The following is an 18,068-nucleotide window of genomic DNA, read 5'->3' on the forward strand; positions in this document are numbered from 1 at the left end:
GAAAGACCGGGGGTGCCTGAGTGTGGCAGAGCTCCCAGGTATCGGAGCGGGGAAGCCGGCTGCAGAGACGGAGCCCAGGCACGGGCTCTCAGCTCGGGGTTGCCATAAACCGTGATCCGGGGCACAGTCGGGCCACTGCTCCTCCAGCAGGGACCCAACAAGCGGCAGATCCGGGGAGACTCCCCTTCCTCCCCCAGGAGGAGCGGCGCGGGAGTGCACCACAGGGATCTGCTGGGCTTGGAGACTCCACGCGGGGTCCGGTGCCAGAGATAGAAACGTGTGGTCACAGGCCGGGTGAGCACGGAGTGCAGCCGGAGACTGGGGAGACGGGACTGACTGACTGCTTTTCTCTGGGGGCGCACTGAGGAGTGGGGCCCCGAGTTCTCGGCTCCTCCGCGGCAGAGATTGGGAAGCCACCATTTTCACTCTCGGCCTCCAAAGCTGTATGGAAAGCTTGCAGGGAACAAAAGCTCCCGAGAGCAAACCCGAGCAGATTACTTAGCCCCAACAGGGCAAGGGCGGGGCAATTCCGCCTCCAGCAAAGACATTTGGGAACCAGAGCAACAGGGCCCTCCCCCAGAAGATCAGCAAGAACAGCCAGCCAAGACCAAGTTTACTGATCAGTGAGAACGGCAGAACTCCAGCGCTAGGGGAATACTGCACATAGAATCCATGGCTTTTTTTTACCATGATTCTTTAGTCTTTCAAAGTTAATTTTTTTTTAACCTTTTTTTTTTTAATTTTTCTTTTTCCCTTTTTCAACCAACATCTTACCAATCCCTTTTTTAAAAAATATTTTTATTTTTCATTTTTAGGGCCATATTCTATCCCTTCATAGTAGTTACGCTTATTTTTGGCATATATATATAAGTTGTTCTCTCTTTAAAATTTTGAGATAGTTTCTTCTAACAGATCAAAATATACCCTAAATCTCTAGTGTATGGCTTTGTTCTAGTCTCCTGCCTGATCACATTCTCTCCCTTTTTCTTTTTTTTTAAATCCTTTTCTTTCTTTTTTCAAACAACTTATCAATTCCTTTTATAAAATTTATAATTTTCATCTTTACAGTCATATTCCATCCCTTCATTGTATCAACCCTTATTTTTGTACATATATAAGTTTTTCTTTCTTTAAAATTTTGGGAGGCACTTTCTTTTAACAGACCAAAATGCACCCAAAATATAGTGTGTGGCATTGATCTATGCACCAGCCTGATATTTGATCATATTCTGTTTTTTTTGTTTTGTTCTGCTTTGTTTGTTTTTATCTTTATCTTTTTTTATTTTTATTTTTTCATTCTTTCCCTTTCTTTTTCCCCGGTTTCAGGTCTTTTCTGATTTGTTTAGAGTATATTTTCTGGGGACGTTGTTACCCTGTTAGCATTTTGTTCTCTCATTCATCTATTCTCTGGACAAAATGACAAGATGGAAAAAAATCACCTCAACAAAAAGAACAAGAGGCAGTACCGACTGCCAGGGACCTACTCAATACGGACATTAGTATTATGTCAGACCTAGAGTTCAGAATCATGATTTTAAAGATACTAGCTGGGCTTGAAAAAAAGCATGGAAGTTATTAGAGAAACTCTCTCTGGAGAAATAAAAGAACTAAAATCTAACCAAATCGAAATCAAAAAGGCTATTAATGAGGTGCAATCAAAAATGGGGGCGATAACTGCTAGGATAAATGAGGCAGAAGAGAGAATCAGTGATATAGAAGACCAAATGATGGAAAATAAAGAAGCTGAAAAAAAGAGAGATAAACAACTACTGGATCACGAGGGCAGAATTCGAGAGATAAGCGATACCATAAGACGAAACATTAGAATAATTGGGATCCCAGAAGAAGAAGAAAGAGAGGAGCAGAAGGTATATTGGAGCAAATTATAGCAGAGAACTTCCCTAATTTGGGGAAGGAAACAGGCATCAAAATCCAGGAGGCACAGGGAACCCCTCTCAAAATCAATAAAAATAGGTCAACACGGGCGCCTGGGTGGCTCAGTTGGTTAAGCCACTGCCTTTGGCTCAGGTCATGATCCTGGAGTCCCAGGATCGAGTCCCGCATCAGGCTCCCTGCTCGGCAGGGAGTCTGTTTCTCCCTCTGACCCTCCCCCTTCTCATGCTCTCTCTCTCTCATTCTCTCTCTCAAATAAATAAATAAAATCTTTAAAAAAAAAAAAAATAGGTCAACACCCTGACATCTAATAGTAAAACTTACGAGTCTCAAGAGACAAAGAGAAAATCCTGAAAGCAGCTCGGGAGAAGAGATATGTAACCTACAATGGTAGAAACATTAGATTGGCAACAGACCTATCCACAGAAACCTGTGGGAAAGGACTGGCAGGATATATTCACAGCACTAAATGAGAAAAATATGCAGCCAAGAATACTATATCCAGCTAGGCTGTCATTGAAAATAGAAGGAGAGATAAAAAAACTTCCAGGACAAACAAAAACTAAAAGAATTTGCAAATATGAAACCAGCCCTACAAGAAATATTGAAAGGGGTCCTCTAAGCAAAGAGAGAACCTAAAAGCAACATAGACCAGAAAGGAACACAGACAATATACAGTAACAGTCACCTTACAGGAAATACAATGGCACTAAATTCCTATCTTTCAATAGTTACCCTGAATGTAAATGGGCTCAATGCCCCAATCAAAAGACACAGGCTATCAGATTGGATTAAAAAACAAGACCCATCGATATGCTGTCTGCAAGAGACTCATTTTAGACCCAAAGACACCCCCAGATTGAAATTGAGGGGGTGGAAAACCATTTACCATGCTAATGGACACCAAAAGAAAGCTGGGGTGGCAATCCTTATATCAGACAAAATAGATTTTAAACCGAAGACTGTGATAAGAGATGAGGAAGGACACTATATCCTACTTAAAGGGTCTATCCAACAAGAAGATCTAACAATTGTAAATATCTATGCCCCTAACATGGGAGCAGCCAATTATATAAGCCAATTAATAGCAATAGCAAAGAAACACATTGACAACAATACAATAATAGTCTGGGACTTTAACACCCCCCTCACTGACATTGACAGATCATCTAAGCAAAAGATCAACAAGGAAATGAAGACTTTAAATGACACACTGGACCAAATGGACTTCACAGACATATTCAGAACATTCCATCCCAAAGCAACGGAATATACATTCTTCTCTAGTGCCCATGGAACATTCTCCAGAATAGATCACATCCTAGGTCACAAATCAGGTCTCAACCGGTACCAAAAGATTGGGATCATTCCCTGCCTATTTTCAGACCACAGTGCTTTGAAACTAGAACTCAATCACAAGAGGAAAGTCGGAAAGAACTCAAATACATGGAGGCTAAAGAGCATCCTACTAAAGAATGAGTGGGTCAACCAGGAAATTAAAGAAGAGTTAAAAAAATTCATGGAAACCAATGAAAATGAAAACACAACTGTTCAAAATCTTTGGGATGCAGCAAAGGCAGTCCTAAGAGGAAAGTATATAGCAATACAAGCCTTTCTCAAGAAACAAGAAAGGTCTCAAATACACAACCTAACCCTACACCTAAAGGAGCTAGAGAAAAAACAGCAAATAAAGCCTAAACCCAGCAGGAGAAGAGAAATAATAACGATCAGAGCAGAAATCAATGAAATAGAAACTAAAAGAACAGTAAAACAGATCAACGAAACTAGGAGCTGGTTCTTTGAAAGAATTAACATGATTGATAAACCCCTGGCCAGATTTATCAAAAAGAAAAGAGAAATGACCCAAATCAACAAAATCATGAATGAAAGAGGAGAGATCACAACCAACACCAAAGAAATACAAACAATTATAAGAACATATTATGAGCAACTCTATGCCAGCAAATTAGACAACCTGGAAGAAATGGATGCATTCCTAGAGATGTATCAACTACCAAAACTGAACCAGGAAGAAATAGAAAACCTGATAGAAAACCTGAACAGACCTATAACCACTAAGGAAATTGAAGCAGTCATCAAAAATCTCCCAACAAACAAAAGCCCAGGGCCAGATGGCTTCCCAGGGGAATTCTACCAAACATTTCAAGAAGAATTAATACCTATTCTTCTGAAACTGTTCCAAAAAATAGAAATGGAAGGAAAACTTCCAAACTCATTTTATGAGGCCAGCATTACCTTGATCCCAAAACCAGACAAAGACCCCATCAAAAAGGAGAACTACAGACCAATATCCTTGATGAACATGGATGCAAAAATTCTCACCAAAATACTAGCCAATCCAACAGTACATTAAAAGGATTATTCACCACCAAGTGGGATTTATCCCTGGGCTGCAAGGTTGGTTCAACATTTGCAAATCAATCAACATGATACATTAACAAAAGAAAGAACAAGAATCACATGAGCCTCTCAATACATGCAGAAAAAGCATCTGACAAAGTATAGCATCCTTTCTTGATCAAAACTCTTCAGAGTATAGGGATAGAGGGTACATACCTCAATATCATTAAAGCCATCTATGAAAAACCCACAGTGAATATCATTCTCAATGGGGAAAAACTTGAGAGCTTTCCCCTAAGGTCAGGAACGCAGCAGGGATGTCCACTATTACCATTGCTATTCAACACAGTATTAGAAGTCCTAGCCACAGCAATCAAACAAAAAGAAATCAAAGGCATCCAAATCGGCAAAGAAGTCAAACTCTCACTCTTTGCAGATGATATGATACTTTATGTGGGAAACCCAAAAGACTCCACCCCAAAACTGCTAGAACTCATACAGGAATTCAGTAAAGTGGGAGGATATAAAATCAATGCACAGAAATCAGTGGCATTTCTATACACCAACCACAAGACAGAAGAAAGAGAAATTAAGGAGTCGATCCCATTTACAATTGCACCCAAAACCATAAGATACCTAGGAATAAATCTAACCAAAGAGGCAAAGGATCTGTACTCAGAAAACTATAAAATACTCATGAAAGAAATTGAGGAAGACACAAAGAAATGGAAAAACGTTCCATGCTCATGGATTGGAAGAACAAATATTGTGAAGATGTCACTGCTACCTAGAGCAATCTACACATTCAATGCAATCCCCATCAAAATACTATCCACTTTTTTCAAAGAAATGGAACAAATAATCCTAAAATTTGTATGGAACCAGAAAAGACCCTGAATAGCCAGAGGAATGTTGAAAAAGAAAAGCAAAGCTGGCGGTATCACAATTCGGACTTCCAGCTCTATTACAAAGCTGTCATCATCAAGACAGTATGGTACTGGCACAAAAACAGACACATAGATCAATGGAACAGAATAGAGAGCCCAGAAATGGACCCTCAACTCTATGGTCAACTAATCTTCGACAAAGCAGGAAAGAATGTCCAATAGAAAAAAGACAGTCTCTTCAACAAATGGTGTTGGGAAAATTGGACAGCCACATGCAGAAGAATGAAACTGGACCATTTCCTTACACCACACACAAAAATAGACTCAAAATGCTTGAAAGACCTCAATATGAGACAGGAGTCCATCAAAATCCTAAAGGAGAACACAGGCAACAACCTCTTCGACCTCAGCCACAGCAACGTCTTCCTAGAAACATCGCCAAAGGCAAGGGAAGCAAGAGCAAAAATGAACTATTGGGACTTCATCAAGATAAAAAGCTTTTGCACAGCAAAAGAAACAGTCAACAAAACCAAAAGACAAACGACAGAATGGGAGAGGATATCTGCAAATGACATATCAGATAAAGGCTAGTATCCAAAATCTACAAAGAACTTATCAAACTCAACACCCAAAGAACAAAGAATCCAATCAAGAAATGGGCAGAAGACATGAACAGACATTTTTCCAAAGAAGACATCCAAATGGCCAACAGACACATGAAAAAGTGCTCAACATGGCTCGGCATCAGGGAAATCCAAATCAAAACCTCAATGAGATACCACCTCACACCAGTCAGAATGGTTAAAATTAACAAGTCAGGAAACGACAGATGTTGGCGGGGATGCGGAGAAAGGGGAACCCTCCTACACTGTTGGTGGGAATGCAAGCTGGTGCAACCACTCTGGAAAACAGTATGGAGGTTCCTTAAAAAGTTGAAAATAGAGCTACCATACGATCCAGCAATTGCACTACTGGGTATTTACCCCAAAGATACAAATGTAGGGATCTGAAGGGGTTCATGCACCCCGATATTTATAGCATTAATGTCCACAATAGCCAAACTGTGGAAAGAGCCAAGATGTCCATTGACAGATGAATGGATAAAGAAGATGTGGTGTATATATATATATATATATATATATAATGGAATATTATGCAGCCATCTAAAAGAATGAGATCTTGCCATTTGCAACGACGTGGATGGAACTGGAGGGTGTTATGCTGAGCAAAATAAGTCAATCAGAGAAAGACATGTATCATATGACCTCACTGATATGAGGAATTCTTTTTTTTATTGAAGATTTTATTTATTTATTTAACAGAGAGAGACATAGCGAGAGCAGGAACACAAGCAGGGGGAGTGGGAGAGGGAGAAGCAGGCTTCCCGCAGAGCGGGAAGCCCGATGTGGGACTCGATCCCAGGACCCTGGGATCATGACCTGAGCCGAAGGCAGACGCTTAACGACTGAGCCACCCAGGCGCCCATGAGGAATTCTAATCTCAGGAAACAAACTGAGGGTTGTTGGAGTGGGTGGGGAGTGGGAGGGATGGGGTGGCTGGGTGATAGACATTGGGGAGGGTATGTTCTATGGTGAGCGCTGTGAATTGTGCAAGACTGTTGAATCACAGATCTGTACCTCTGAAACAAATAATACATTATATGTTAAGAAAAAAAAAAAAAAAGATGATAGCAGGAGAGGAAGAATGAAGGGGGGGAAATTGGAGGGGGAGACGAACCATGAAAGATGATGGACTCTGAAAAACAAACTGAGGGTTCTGGGGGGGAGGGGGGTGGGAGGATGGGTTGGCTTGGTGGTGGGTATTGAGGAGGGCACGCTCTGCATGGAGCACTGGGTGTTATGCACAAACAATGAGTCATGGAACACTACATCAAAAACTAATGATGTAATGTATGGTGATTAACATAACAGTAAAAAATTTTTTTAAAAAAGAATATCTAGATAATAAAGACAAGACATTTTCATACAGGTTCAAATGGCTGCTTACAAAATCAAAGTTCATAATCCACAGTTTTGGTGAGGGTGTGGGGAACTGATGTACTCAGGAGCACCTCCTGCTCATATGCATGTAAACTGGAACAACCCTCTTTGAAGAGCAATCTGACCTAAATACCAACTTGTAAAATACATAAATCTTTTGATCCCGCAATTCTAGCTCTACAAATTTATCCTGAAGCTGCACTAAGATGTGTTACCACAGAAATCTCTATACTAGAAAAAGCCTAGAAACAACTTACATGTCCGACACCAAATGGTAGTCATTCAACAGAATACTAGGCAGCCAGTAAAAACGATGTGCTCCAGGGATAACTACATGCCAGACATTCTAAGCACCCCACAGATATAAGGTCATTTAATTCTACTAACAACCCCATGAAATAGGAGCTGTTTATCCCAGTGTACTGATAGCAAACTGAAGCACAAAGAGGCCAGCGTCACTTCTAATTGCTACTTACTTGTGTAGAAGCCTCTGACAGGCAGCTTCCTTAAGGAGTGTAGGAAGTGGCTCACAGCAGTGTTCTCACAGTGAAGGAGGCTATAATCAAGCAAAAATGAACCGTTAAACATTTATTTAAAAAAAAATTTTTTTTAAGTAGACTCCACGCCCAGCGTGGAATCCAACATGGGGCTTGAACTCACAACCCTGAGGATCAAGACCTGAGCTGAGATCAAGAGTCAGCTGCTTAACTGACTGAGCTACCCAGGCGCCCCTATCTTAAAATTATTTTTAAGATTTTATTTATTTATTTGAGAGAGAGAGAGAGCACACAAGGTGGGGGAGGGGTTCCTCTCCCTCTGCCCCTCCCCCCACTTGTGCTCCCTCTTTCTCTCTCGCTCTCCCTCAAATAAAATCTTAAAAAAAAATTCTTTAGGGATGCCTGGGTGGTTCAGTCAGTTAAGCGCCTGCCTTTGGCTCAGGTCATGATCCCAGGGTCCTGGGATGAGTCCCACATCGGGCCCCTTGCTCAGCAGGGAGCCTGCTGCTCCCCTTGCTTGTGTGCTCTCTCTCTCTCTCTCTCTGACAAATAAATAAAATATATATCTATTTAAATTCTTTAAAAAAAATGTTGGGGTCCCTGGGTGGCTCAATCAGTTAAGTGGCTGACTTTGACTCATGTCATGATCCCAGGGTCAGGCTCCCCACTCAGCAAGGAGTCTGTTTCTCCCTCTCCCTCTGCCCCTCCCCCTGCTCCTGCTCACTGGCTCTCTCTCTCTCTCAAATAAATAAAATCTTTTAAAAAAAATTTTTTAGGCGCACCTGAGTGGCTCAGTTGTTAAGCGTCTGCCTTTAGCTCAGGTCGTGATCCCAGGGTCCCGGGACTGAGGATCCCTGCTCAGCAGGAAGCCTGCTTCTCCCTCTCCCTCCCCCCTGCTTGTGTTCCTGCTCTCGCTGTGTCTCTCTCTGTCAGATAAATAAATAAAATCTAAAAAGAAAATTTTTTTAAAATGTGGATCAACTGGCAAAACTTGAATACAATGTATAGATTCAATAAGTCTTATATCAATGTTAATTTCTTAGTTTTGACCACTGTACTATGGTTGTGTGAGAAAATGATCTTGTAGGAAAAAGGCTGAGGTTCATAGTAAAGTAATGTCAAAGCTGTAACTTTCTCTCAAGTGTCCTAGGGAAAAAAAAAAAAAAATATATATATACACACACATACACATAAAGAGGGGAGAAGGAGAGGAAGGGAGAAGAGTAAAGCAAATGCAATCAACATTTAGGGAATCTGGGTAAACAGAATTTGGGAATTTTATTATTTTTATAACTTTTCTGTAAGTCCGAAACTATTTCACAATAAAGTTTTTTCTTAATTAAGCATAAAATTATAATAGGCAGTAATTCAGCACTCTTACACAAAGCCATATGTTTCCATACCACAAAAGAACAACTGTACACAGCCTTGTAAACATCTAACCCCTACTCATTAAAGACTCTAATACTGGTAGCTGAAACTTTAAATTTTAAATGTCTAGCCTGGAAAAAAAATGACACAAAAAAACCACGTGGAACTATTCTAATATACTTCAAGTCTGGAAGGCTCACTTAATTTAGAATTTTTGAATTCTCTTTTGTGGCTAACCTTGCTATTTTGTCAAGCTAGTTTGACAGAGTGAATGGGTTTCAAGCCTTCTCAGAAAAAAATTACCAACAACTTTCACAGCTTTCCAGGCTAAGAAAACATTATTTCTGATTCAGTTTGTTTCTCTTTGTTTCATCTTCACCCAGGGAAACTGGACAATTTCCCAGTGGCAATAAGTGACTGCCAGCAAGGAAAACATTCATGAACTTTTAGTTAAAAATTGGATCTCCCCTAACCAAAGAGCAAATATCTCCCTTTCAATTCAGATAGCACATCAGTTTCCCCAAAATTTAACCTGAAATCTAAAGTAAAGAAACTATGTCCTTGTCAGTACGTGCTTCTTTTTCTGCTGCAGTTCTTTAGGATAGAAGCAATAATTAAATAAAACTGTCTACATTGCCACTTTTGTGGAAAACAGAACTGCGTGTATGACCTTCCTATGATAATATTTACTTTCATGGATATTTAGTAGTTATGTCTTATATTGATATCCTGCAAACATGATCAGATTTAGGCACCTTCATTTTTTTACTTGAAACTGACTTAAAAACACCCTCACAGCATGGTGCTAATTTGGCTAATGTGATGACTCTGATTCTCCAGTAGGCGAGTCAGGTCTGTACGCAGAAAAAGTATGGGGCCATGATAATCACCACCACGAAGGACAGAGAGATAGATGTTCAGCTACTAAGACAAAGAAGAGCAATGTTTCAGTAGACGAATTTCTTTCAGCCCACTGAACAATGGTCATCTCTTAGACTAGAAACTCCCACTACAAAAGCTGAAAGCCTCAAGCCCTGCTTTCCAAACAGGAACAAGAAGTTAGAACAAGAAGTATAAAAACTGACTAAAAGTACATCGTTGTGTTCTGTACACTGCTGTATTATGTGTTCCAGAATGAATGCTAAACCCCCCACCTAGAAGAATGTTTGCAGACTATTGAATCAGGCTTTTTTTCCCCCCTTTGGCTGGGGGAGGTATGAATCAGGGAGAATTGTCTATCCATTGGAACCAGACACACGGCACTCAGGTGGTTTCTCTTGCATGTGGGTCTTCCCCCTTGGCAGCCCTGCCCCAGAACACAGAGCTTGGCTCCCTTGTATGCCGCCTTAGCCCGAGCTCCTGGAAAAAAAGCCCAGCAAATGCACCATTACACCAATTTGTCTTTTATTACTGGATCATTTCTATCTTCATATAAATCCTGTACTTTCTCCAATCTTACATAAACACTGTCCACCATGTATCCTTCTCTAGCTTCCACCTCACTTTTCTTCTCTCCTTCATAACAAACTCTTTAAAAGAGCTAGGTTCACTCTCAACCATAAAAATCCTAGAAGAGAACACAGGCGGTAATTTCTCTGACATCAGCTGTAGCAACTTTGTTCTAGATAGGTCAAAAGCAAAAATAAACTACTGGGACTACAACAAAATAAAAAGCTTCTGCACAATGAAGGAAACAGTCAACAAAACTAAAAGGAAACCTATGGAATGGGAGAAGATATTTGCAAATGATATATCCAATAAAGGGTTAGTATCCAAAATATATAAAGAACTTATAAAACTCAACACCCAAATAACAAATAATCCAAATAAAAAATGGGCAGAAGACATGAGCAGACATTTCTCTAAAGAAGACATCCAGATGGCCAACATTCGTATAAAAAGGTGCTCATCATTTGTCATCAGGAAATGCAAATCAAAACTACAATGCAACATCACCTCATACCCATCAGAATGGCTAAAATCAACACAAGAAACAACAGGTGTTGACAAGGTTGTAAAAAGAAAAAGGAACCCTCTTGCACTGTTGGTGGGAATGCAAACTGGTGCAGCCACTGTGGAAAACAGTATGGAGGTTCCTCAAAAAGTTAAAAATAGAACTTATGATCCAGTAATCACACTACTGGATATTTACCCAAAAAATGAAAAACACTAATTCAAAGGAATATATGTACCCGTGTTTATAGCAGGATTATTTACAATGGCCAAGATATGGAAGCAGCCCAAGTATCCATCTGATGAATGGTTAAAGATGTGGTATGTGTGTATATATATGTATGTATATATACACACAACACACACATATACATACACACATATATATAATGGAATATTATTTAGCCATAAAAAAAGAATGAAATCTTGCCATTTGCAATGACATGGATGGAGCTACAGAGTATAATGCTAAGCGAAATAGGTCAGAAAAAGACAACAAATTATTTCACCCAAATGTGGAATTTAAGAAACAAAACAAAAGAGCAGAGGGCAAAAAAAGAAAAAAAGAGAGACAAACCAAGAAACAGAATCTTTATAACTACAAAGAACAAATGGATAGTCACCAGAGGGGAGGAGGGTAGAGGGATGAGTTAAATAGGTGATGGGGATTAAGGAGTGCACTTGTGATGAGCATCATGTGTTGTATGAAACTGTTGAATCATTATATTGTACATTTGAAACTAATATAACACTGTATGTTAACTGGAATTAAAATAAAAACTTAAAAAAGGGCGCCTGGGTGGCTCAGTCAGTTAACCATCTGCCTTTGGCTCAGGTCACGATCCTAGAGTCCTGGGATAGAGTCCCATGTCTGCTCCCTGCACAGTGGGGGTCTGCTTCTCTGCCCCTCCCCTGGCTCGCACACGTTCTCTCTCTCTCTCTCAAATAAATAAAATCTTTAAAAAAAATAAAAACTTAACAACAACAAAAAAAGAGCTAGGTTCATTGTCACTACTTCCTCACTTCCCACCCTCTCTTAATCCTGTTGAACCAGGCTTTTGTTCCTATCCTGTCACCTCTTGTCAAGGTCACCAACAACCTCCGTGTTGCCAACACCAATGCATGTTTCTTGGGTCTCATATTATTTGACCTCTCACAGCAGCATCTGCCATAACTGATCCCTTTTTCTTTTTTTATTGAGGTATGACTGACATATAACATTGTTAGTCTCAAGCGTACAACATAAGTCAATATTTATATATATTGCAAAATGAGCACCACAGTAAGTCTAGTTAACATATGTCGCCATACAGCTACAAAACTTTTTTTCTTGTGATGAGAACTTTTAAGATGGACTCTCTTAGCAACTTTCAAGTATGCCATACAGTATTATTAACTATACATCCCTATGACTTATTTACTTTATAACTAGAAGTTTGTACCTCTTGATCTCGTCATCTTTTCTCCTTCCTGAACCACATCTCTCACATGGCTTCTGGGACCCTGATTTTCCTCCTACCTCTCTGGTCTCTCCCTAACTTCAAACTGTTGCCATGCCCAATGTTCAAATCTCCTCTCTGTCTACACTCCTTCCTAGAGTTGCTCATCCAGTCCCCTGCCTTTATTTTTTTTTTTAATTAATAATGTACAGTATAATAGTTTCAGGTGTACAGTATAGTGATTCAACCATTCCATACATCACTCGGTGTGCATCACAACAAAGGCATGGCTTAATCCCCATCACCTATTTTACCCATCCCCCTAGTCACGTCTTTAAATAGCCAGATACTGATGATTCCCTCATTCCTAACCCTTCCTAACTCCCCCCTTCAACCTGCTCCTCCCCTGAGAGGTGTCCATCTGTGGTGAGACTAGTCAGGTGTTTATCAAATCTACTTCTTCTCCCTGGACACCCAAAACATAGTGTTTCCCAGCTTCCTCTGCAGTAGGGTGTGACCACAGAACTTTGTTCTAACCAATGTGAAGACCATTCAGGTTTCCCAGGCATCCACCTCCAGGCTTTCCCCTTCAGCCTGCTTGCTGCAGACAAAAATGCAGAACTTGGGAAGTCATGTGCTAAAGACAGCAGGAGCATCTTTGAATTACTGTTGCCCCACTGATCAGGAGCACTCATTGGGACTTTACAAGATCAAGACATAAACTTACTGTGTTAAGTCAGAGATCCTGGGGTTTATCTGTTACCACAGCAACATTACTATAATACACCATCTCAGCAAAAGGTATCACCCTTCACAAAGCTACACAAATCAAAACCCTAAGATTCATTCTTACAGAAGTCCTTTCTTTCTCACTATCCATATTCAGTCCACTGCCAAGACAGGAAAACTTCCTTTAAAATATATTTTTATCTGCGTAGGGGTATCTGGCTGGTTCAGCTGGAAGAGCATGCAACTTGTTTTCGGGGTCGTGAGTTGAAGACCCATGCTGAGTGTAGAGAATACCAAAAAAATAAACTTAAAATGTGTATGTGTGTGTGTGTGTATCTTTATTTCTCACTGCCACCACCACTCACACCCAAGCCCAAGACAACTGATTCTCTTACCAGATGACTATGAAGGCCTGTTCTCCAGTCTCCAGTTTTCATTCTTGGCCCTCTATATCCTATTCACCGCAAAACAACCAGAGTGATCTTTTCAAGATTTTATTTTATTTATTTGAGAGAGAGAGAGAGCATGAGAGGGGGGAGAGTCAGAGGAAGAAGCAGACTCCCCGCTGAGCAGGAAGCCTGATGCAGGACTTGATCCTGGGACTCCAGGATCATGACCTGAGCCGAAGGCAGTTGTTCAGACAACTGAGCCACCCAGGCGCCCCCCAGAGTGATCTTTTCAAAACAGAAAATAAAACTAGACCCCATGTACTTGGTCCTTGCTGGATTCTCAGATATCCTGCTGTTTTCCATCTCCTCCTTACTCATTCCTGTTGCCACTCCTAGTACCCACAACTTTGCCTCTTCCCACACCCTTGCATTTGCTGTTTGTTCTACTGGGCACACCCTTCTATGTGACTCACTCCCTCATTAGTCAGTTCTCTGTGAAAAGGTTTCCTCCTGAGTTTGGCCTTCCTGACTACCATTGCCCCTATCAAGCACTAACCCTTTGATTACTTGCCTTTATTTTTTTTTATAGCACTTCTGGCTACCTGGAATGAACAGATTACATATATATATATATATATATATATATATATATATATATATATATATATACGTGTGTGTGTGTGTGTATATAAGTGTATGTGTGTGTATACACACACATATATATATACCTCTACCTATTTGTTTACTGTCCATATCCCTTTTTTTTTTAAGATTTTATTTATTTATTTGACAGGGAGAGAGAGAGAGAGAGAGAGCACAAGCAGGGGGAGCAGCAGGCAGAGGGAGAGGGAGAAGCAGGCTCCTCACTGAGCAAGGAGCCTGATGCGGGGCTCGATCCTAGGACCCTGGGATGAGACCTGACCTGAAGGCAGACGCTTAACCATCTGAGCCAGCCAGGTGCCCCAACTGCCCATATCCCTTGATGAACATAGGGGTCTGTCTGCCTTCACAATGAACTATGAACTCCAATCTCAATGGTGAAATTAAGCCCAGAGGGATGAATGGATAAATTCAATCAGATGTCTCTTCTAGCTGGTGACTCATGCGAGCATCCTGCAAACAGGTGATTAAAGCCCATGAGTGGGCACACAAGTCTGATTGTATGGCTCACTGCCACTCACCAAAAGTGTGACTTTAGAAACGTAATTAATTCTAAGCCTCAATTTGTCCACCTGTAAAAACAGGATCTACCTCATTAAGATTACCTGAGACAATCTTGAAAAACCAGCACCTAGTTACATATTACCATTATTTAAAGTAACAGAGTTCAGGGGCTCCTGGGTGGTTCAGTTGGTTAAGCATCTGCCTTCAGCTCAGGTCATGGTCCTGGGGTCCTGGGGTCCTGGGATCGAGCCCCGAGTCGGGCTCCCTGCTCAGAGGGGAACCTGCTTCCCCTTCTCCTCCCTGCTCATGCTCTCTCTTGCTCTCTCTCTCTCAAATGGATGGGTAAAATCTTTAAAAATAAATAAATATGTAAAGTAACAGAGTTTATATTCAGGTGGCACAAACTGGGATGGCTCTATCAATTGTCTATGACCAGGGGCACCTGGCTGGCTCAGTCAGTGGAACATGTGACTTGTGACCTCAGGGTTGTGAGTTCATACCCCACATTGGGAGTAAAGATTACTTAAAAAAAAAAAAATTGTCTATGACCAATGTCCATGCTGATTAGTCTGTGCCCATATTGTCATGGTTATAAAATCCTTTACCATCATCTCTGGTGGTGATGCTTTAACTGTAGTCCTTCTATCTCTCCTTTCTGAAGTTATGAAAGCTCTCCTAAAAACAAACTGGCAGACCTTCTGAAGGCCTTATTCCACATTCTATCTTGTATTAGTGTTGAGTGTTGTCTCTCTCTTCTACTAAACTGCAAAGTTCTTTTAACACAAAGCCTATTCCAAATACTGTATCTTATAATTCCTCTCTTCCCTCCCTTCCCTCATGGTTCCTGGCACTGTGGTTTGCAGTGGTAGGAATATCATAAATATTTTTTTTTTAAGATTTTATTTATTTATTTGACAGAGAGAGACACAGCAAGAGAGGGAACACAAGCAGGGGGAGTGGGAGAGGGAGAAGCAGGCCTCCCGCCGAGCAGGGAGCACGATGTGAGGCTTGATCCCAGGACCCTGGGATCATGACCTGAGCCGACAACTGAGCCACCCAGGCACCCCGGAATATCATAAATATTTCTGAATGAAAGTCTTGCATAAACAACCACTACCTAGGTACTCAGTCCATACTTACCTGAACCTAAGAATCATCTGAGGCACTTGCAGCCCCAAGCTACTACACCTACTGAATCCGAATTTGGCAGCAAGTTGGGGATATATCTGGGAATCTCAATTTCTGATAAACATCCACCCTACTATTTTATCAAACAAGTTTGGGAAACGTGGCCATTAATTATCACCCAAGATGTTGCTTTCTCTTTGTTCTATCACCTGCCACACATCACCCAGTTACTGAAAAACTGCAATACGAGGTTTTCATCTATATGTCTCAGACATGCTTTACTTAAAACTTAAGAAAATGCTGTCTTTTTGGTTTTTGTGTGTATCAATATATAATACCTTTGAAAATTAAAAGTTCTTATTGTGCCCAAATCCTCATCCCTTCCAACCACTGCACCTAAATCCAGTCTCATTTATCTCCATTGATACTAAAGTATGACTCCCCACCTCCAACCCTTTTTTTAATGATGGTGAGTGAGTACATTCTCCACATCATTTTAAAAAAATATCTGGAGTGTCATTTTTTAGTCTTTTTAACTCATGACACAGGTTTGCTGAATTCATGGCTGACTCATAAACAGCACAGCTGGTATTAATATCAAATCAGAGATCCTCCAGCCCAAATCCCAACAGTTACCACATTGCAGAGCCCCCTCCTGAGAGAACTACACCATTTCAGAATAGTCAATGATAGGAGAGTAAAGCTTTCATGGTAAGGCCAATCACAGTTTCTATTCCCTCTCAGTCCAAATCCAGTGTCCTTTTACTTCCCCAAATTACAATAACAGGTCACCACCACCTCTGGTCACAGAGCAAGTTTTGGTTAACGCTGCCAAAATTAACCCTGCCGGAAAAACAAAAATCACCGTGCGTCTCCCAAACCCTCGCTCTTTGAAATGACAACAAGCAGCCAACTCTGAGTCATAGCTACCAGCATTTTAAACCATTTTCCAGGAGTCCAAATGCTCCCAAGCTATTTCTGAATAATAAATGCCCTCATGGGGTCCATGCATGAGAGAAGAGAGGTCAGGGTCCTGGCTCTGCTACTAACTAGCTGGGTAAAACTGAGCAGGTCCCTCTCCCACTCAAGGCCTCAATTTCGCCAATTCGAAAATCAGCTGGATTTAGATGATCCCTCAGATCTCTTCCAATTCTAAGAACCTAAGAGGTGGGAGTCAGTCCCCAGAATAACCAAGACCCTAATTCCTTATAGACTATTTGAGATTACCGAATCCAACCTCTTGATTCAAAGACCAAGACTCTGAAACGAAAGCCCCCGACTTCCAGTCCAAAGCTCTTCCCACATCTCACTGCCGTTCCAGAAACACAAACCCCGAAAGGGGCGTCCAGCCCAGCCTCGACTCTAGCGGAGGGCACGCAGCCTATTTCATCTGTTTTGTTTGGGATTTTTGTTGTTGTTGTTGTTTGGTCCCTTCTGCACTTCCACCTAGCTGGAAAGGGCAAAGCGAGAGCGCTTAGGCCAGACCCTAAATAAATCCCGACCTCCCTACGCGCCGACAGTCGCACCTGCTCCCGAGCTCTACGTGAAGGTGGATGGCTCGGTCTTCACCCGACCCCCCCTTAGGGAGCCCGCAAAAGAGAAACGATTTTTTCCTCCCAGCACTCCGGCTCGGCCCAGGCCGCCTCCCACCCCGAGACAGCCTCCCCAGACAGTATACCTGCTCCGCCACGGCTCGATCCCGCGCAGCAACCTCAGGCACTGCCGCCCCACGGACGTCGCCATCTTGTCTCCTCCTTCTTAGCGGGCCACGCCCCCTTTCCACACTTGTGGCGCATGCGTGTGACGTTACGAGCATAGAGCTCACAGGACCAATGAGGAACGCGGTGGGCTGTGGGCGGAGACGGCTAAGCTCCTCCCTACGGCTGCTCCCCGCCCCATCAGCCCAGCTCTTTGGGAACCTCCAGAGCCAGGTTGGGTAGGTTCCTGCTGTGCTAAATCGGGGCCTCGGTGCAATGTCGCCAGTCCTCTTTCTTCCCATTGTCGTACGTTTCCTCATGCGCCTGGAAAATGAGTCACCCAAAATCTGAGAATGTATCAACTTAGCCAATTCCCTTATTTACATATAGGGAAGCTAAGAGCATCCACCCTCCGCTACCATTTATTCCGCCCTTCCTAAGTTCCAGGCTCTGTTCTGAGCACTTTGCGTGCCCGGTGTCTCGTTCTTACTTTCCCAAACTGGAGAAATACAGCTCCATTTTTTCCTCCCCGAGTCTGCTAATCACAGTTGTCTTCACCA

At 41.7% G+C, this 18,068-nt stretch overlaps 1 protein-coding gene across 2 annotated transcripts in view; it reads right to left on the bottom strand.

Moving 5' to 3' along the window:
- PISD (phosphatidylserine decarboxylase) overlaps window positions 1–17,595 on the bottom strand; it is a 48,315-nt gene extending 30,720 nt beyond the window's left edge. The window contains exons 1-2 of one of the 2 annotated variants that reach the window (XM_035017436.1): window positions 17,490–17,595; window positions 7,618–7,697 (exon numbers count right to left, since the gene is read on the bottom strand). In XM_035017436.1, coding sequence (XP_034873327.1) covers window positions 7,618–7,697; window positions 17,490–17,554 — 145 coding nt within the window. In that variant the 5' untranslated portion in view covers window positions 17,555–17,595. The remainder of the gene's footprint in view (window positions 1–7,617; window positions 7,698–17,489) is intronic. The other variant, XM_035017437.1, reaches the window with a different exon arrangement.
- Window positions 17,596–18,068: the final 473 nt, after the last annotated feature.

This window comes from Mirounga leonina, unplaced genomic scaffold (assembly GCF_011800145.1).
Source record: "Mirounga leonina isolate KUSES-001 unplaced genomic scaffold, KU_Mleo_1.0 Mir_171, whole genome shotgun sequence".
NCBI classification, from domain to species: Eukaryota; Metazoa; Chordata; class Mammalia; order Carnivora; family Phocidae; genus Mirounga; species Mirounga leonina.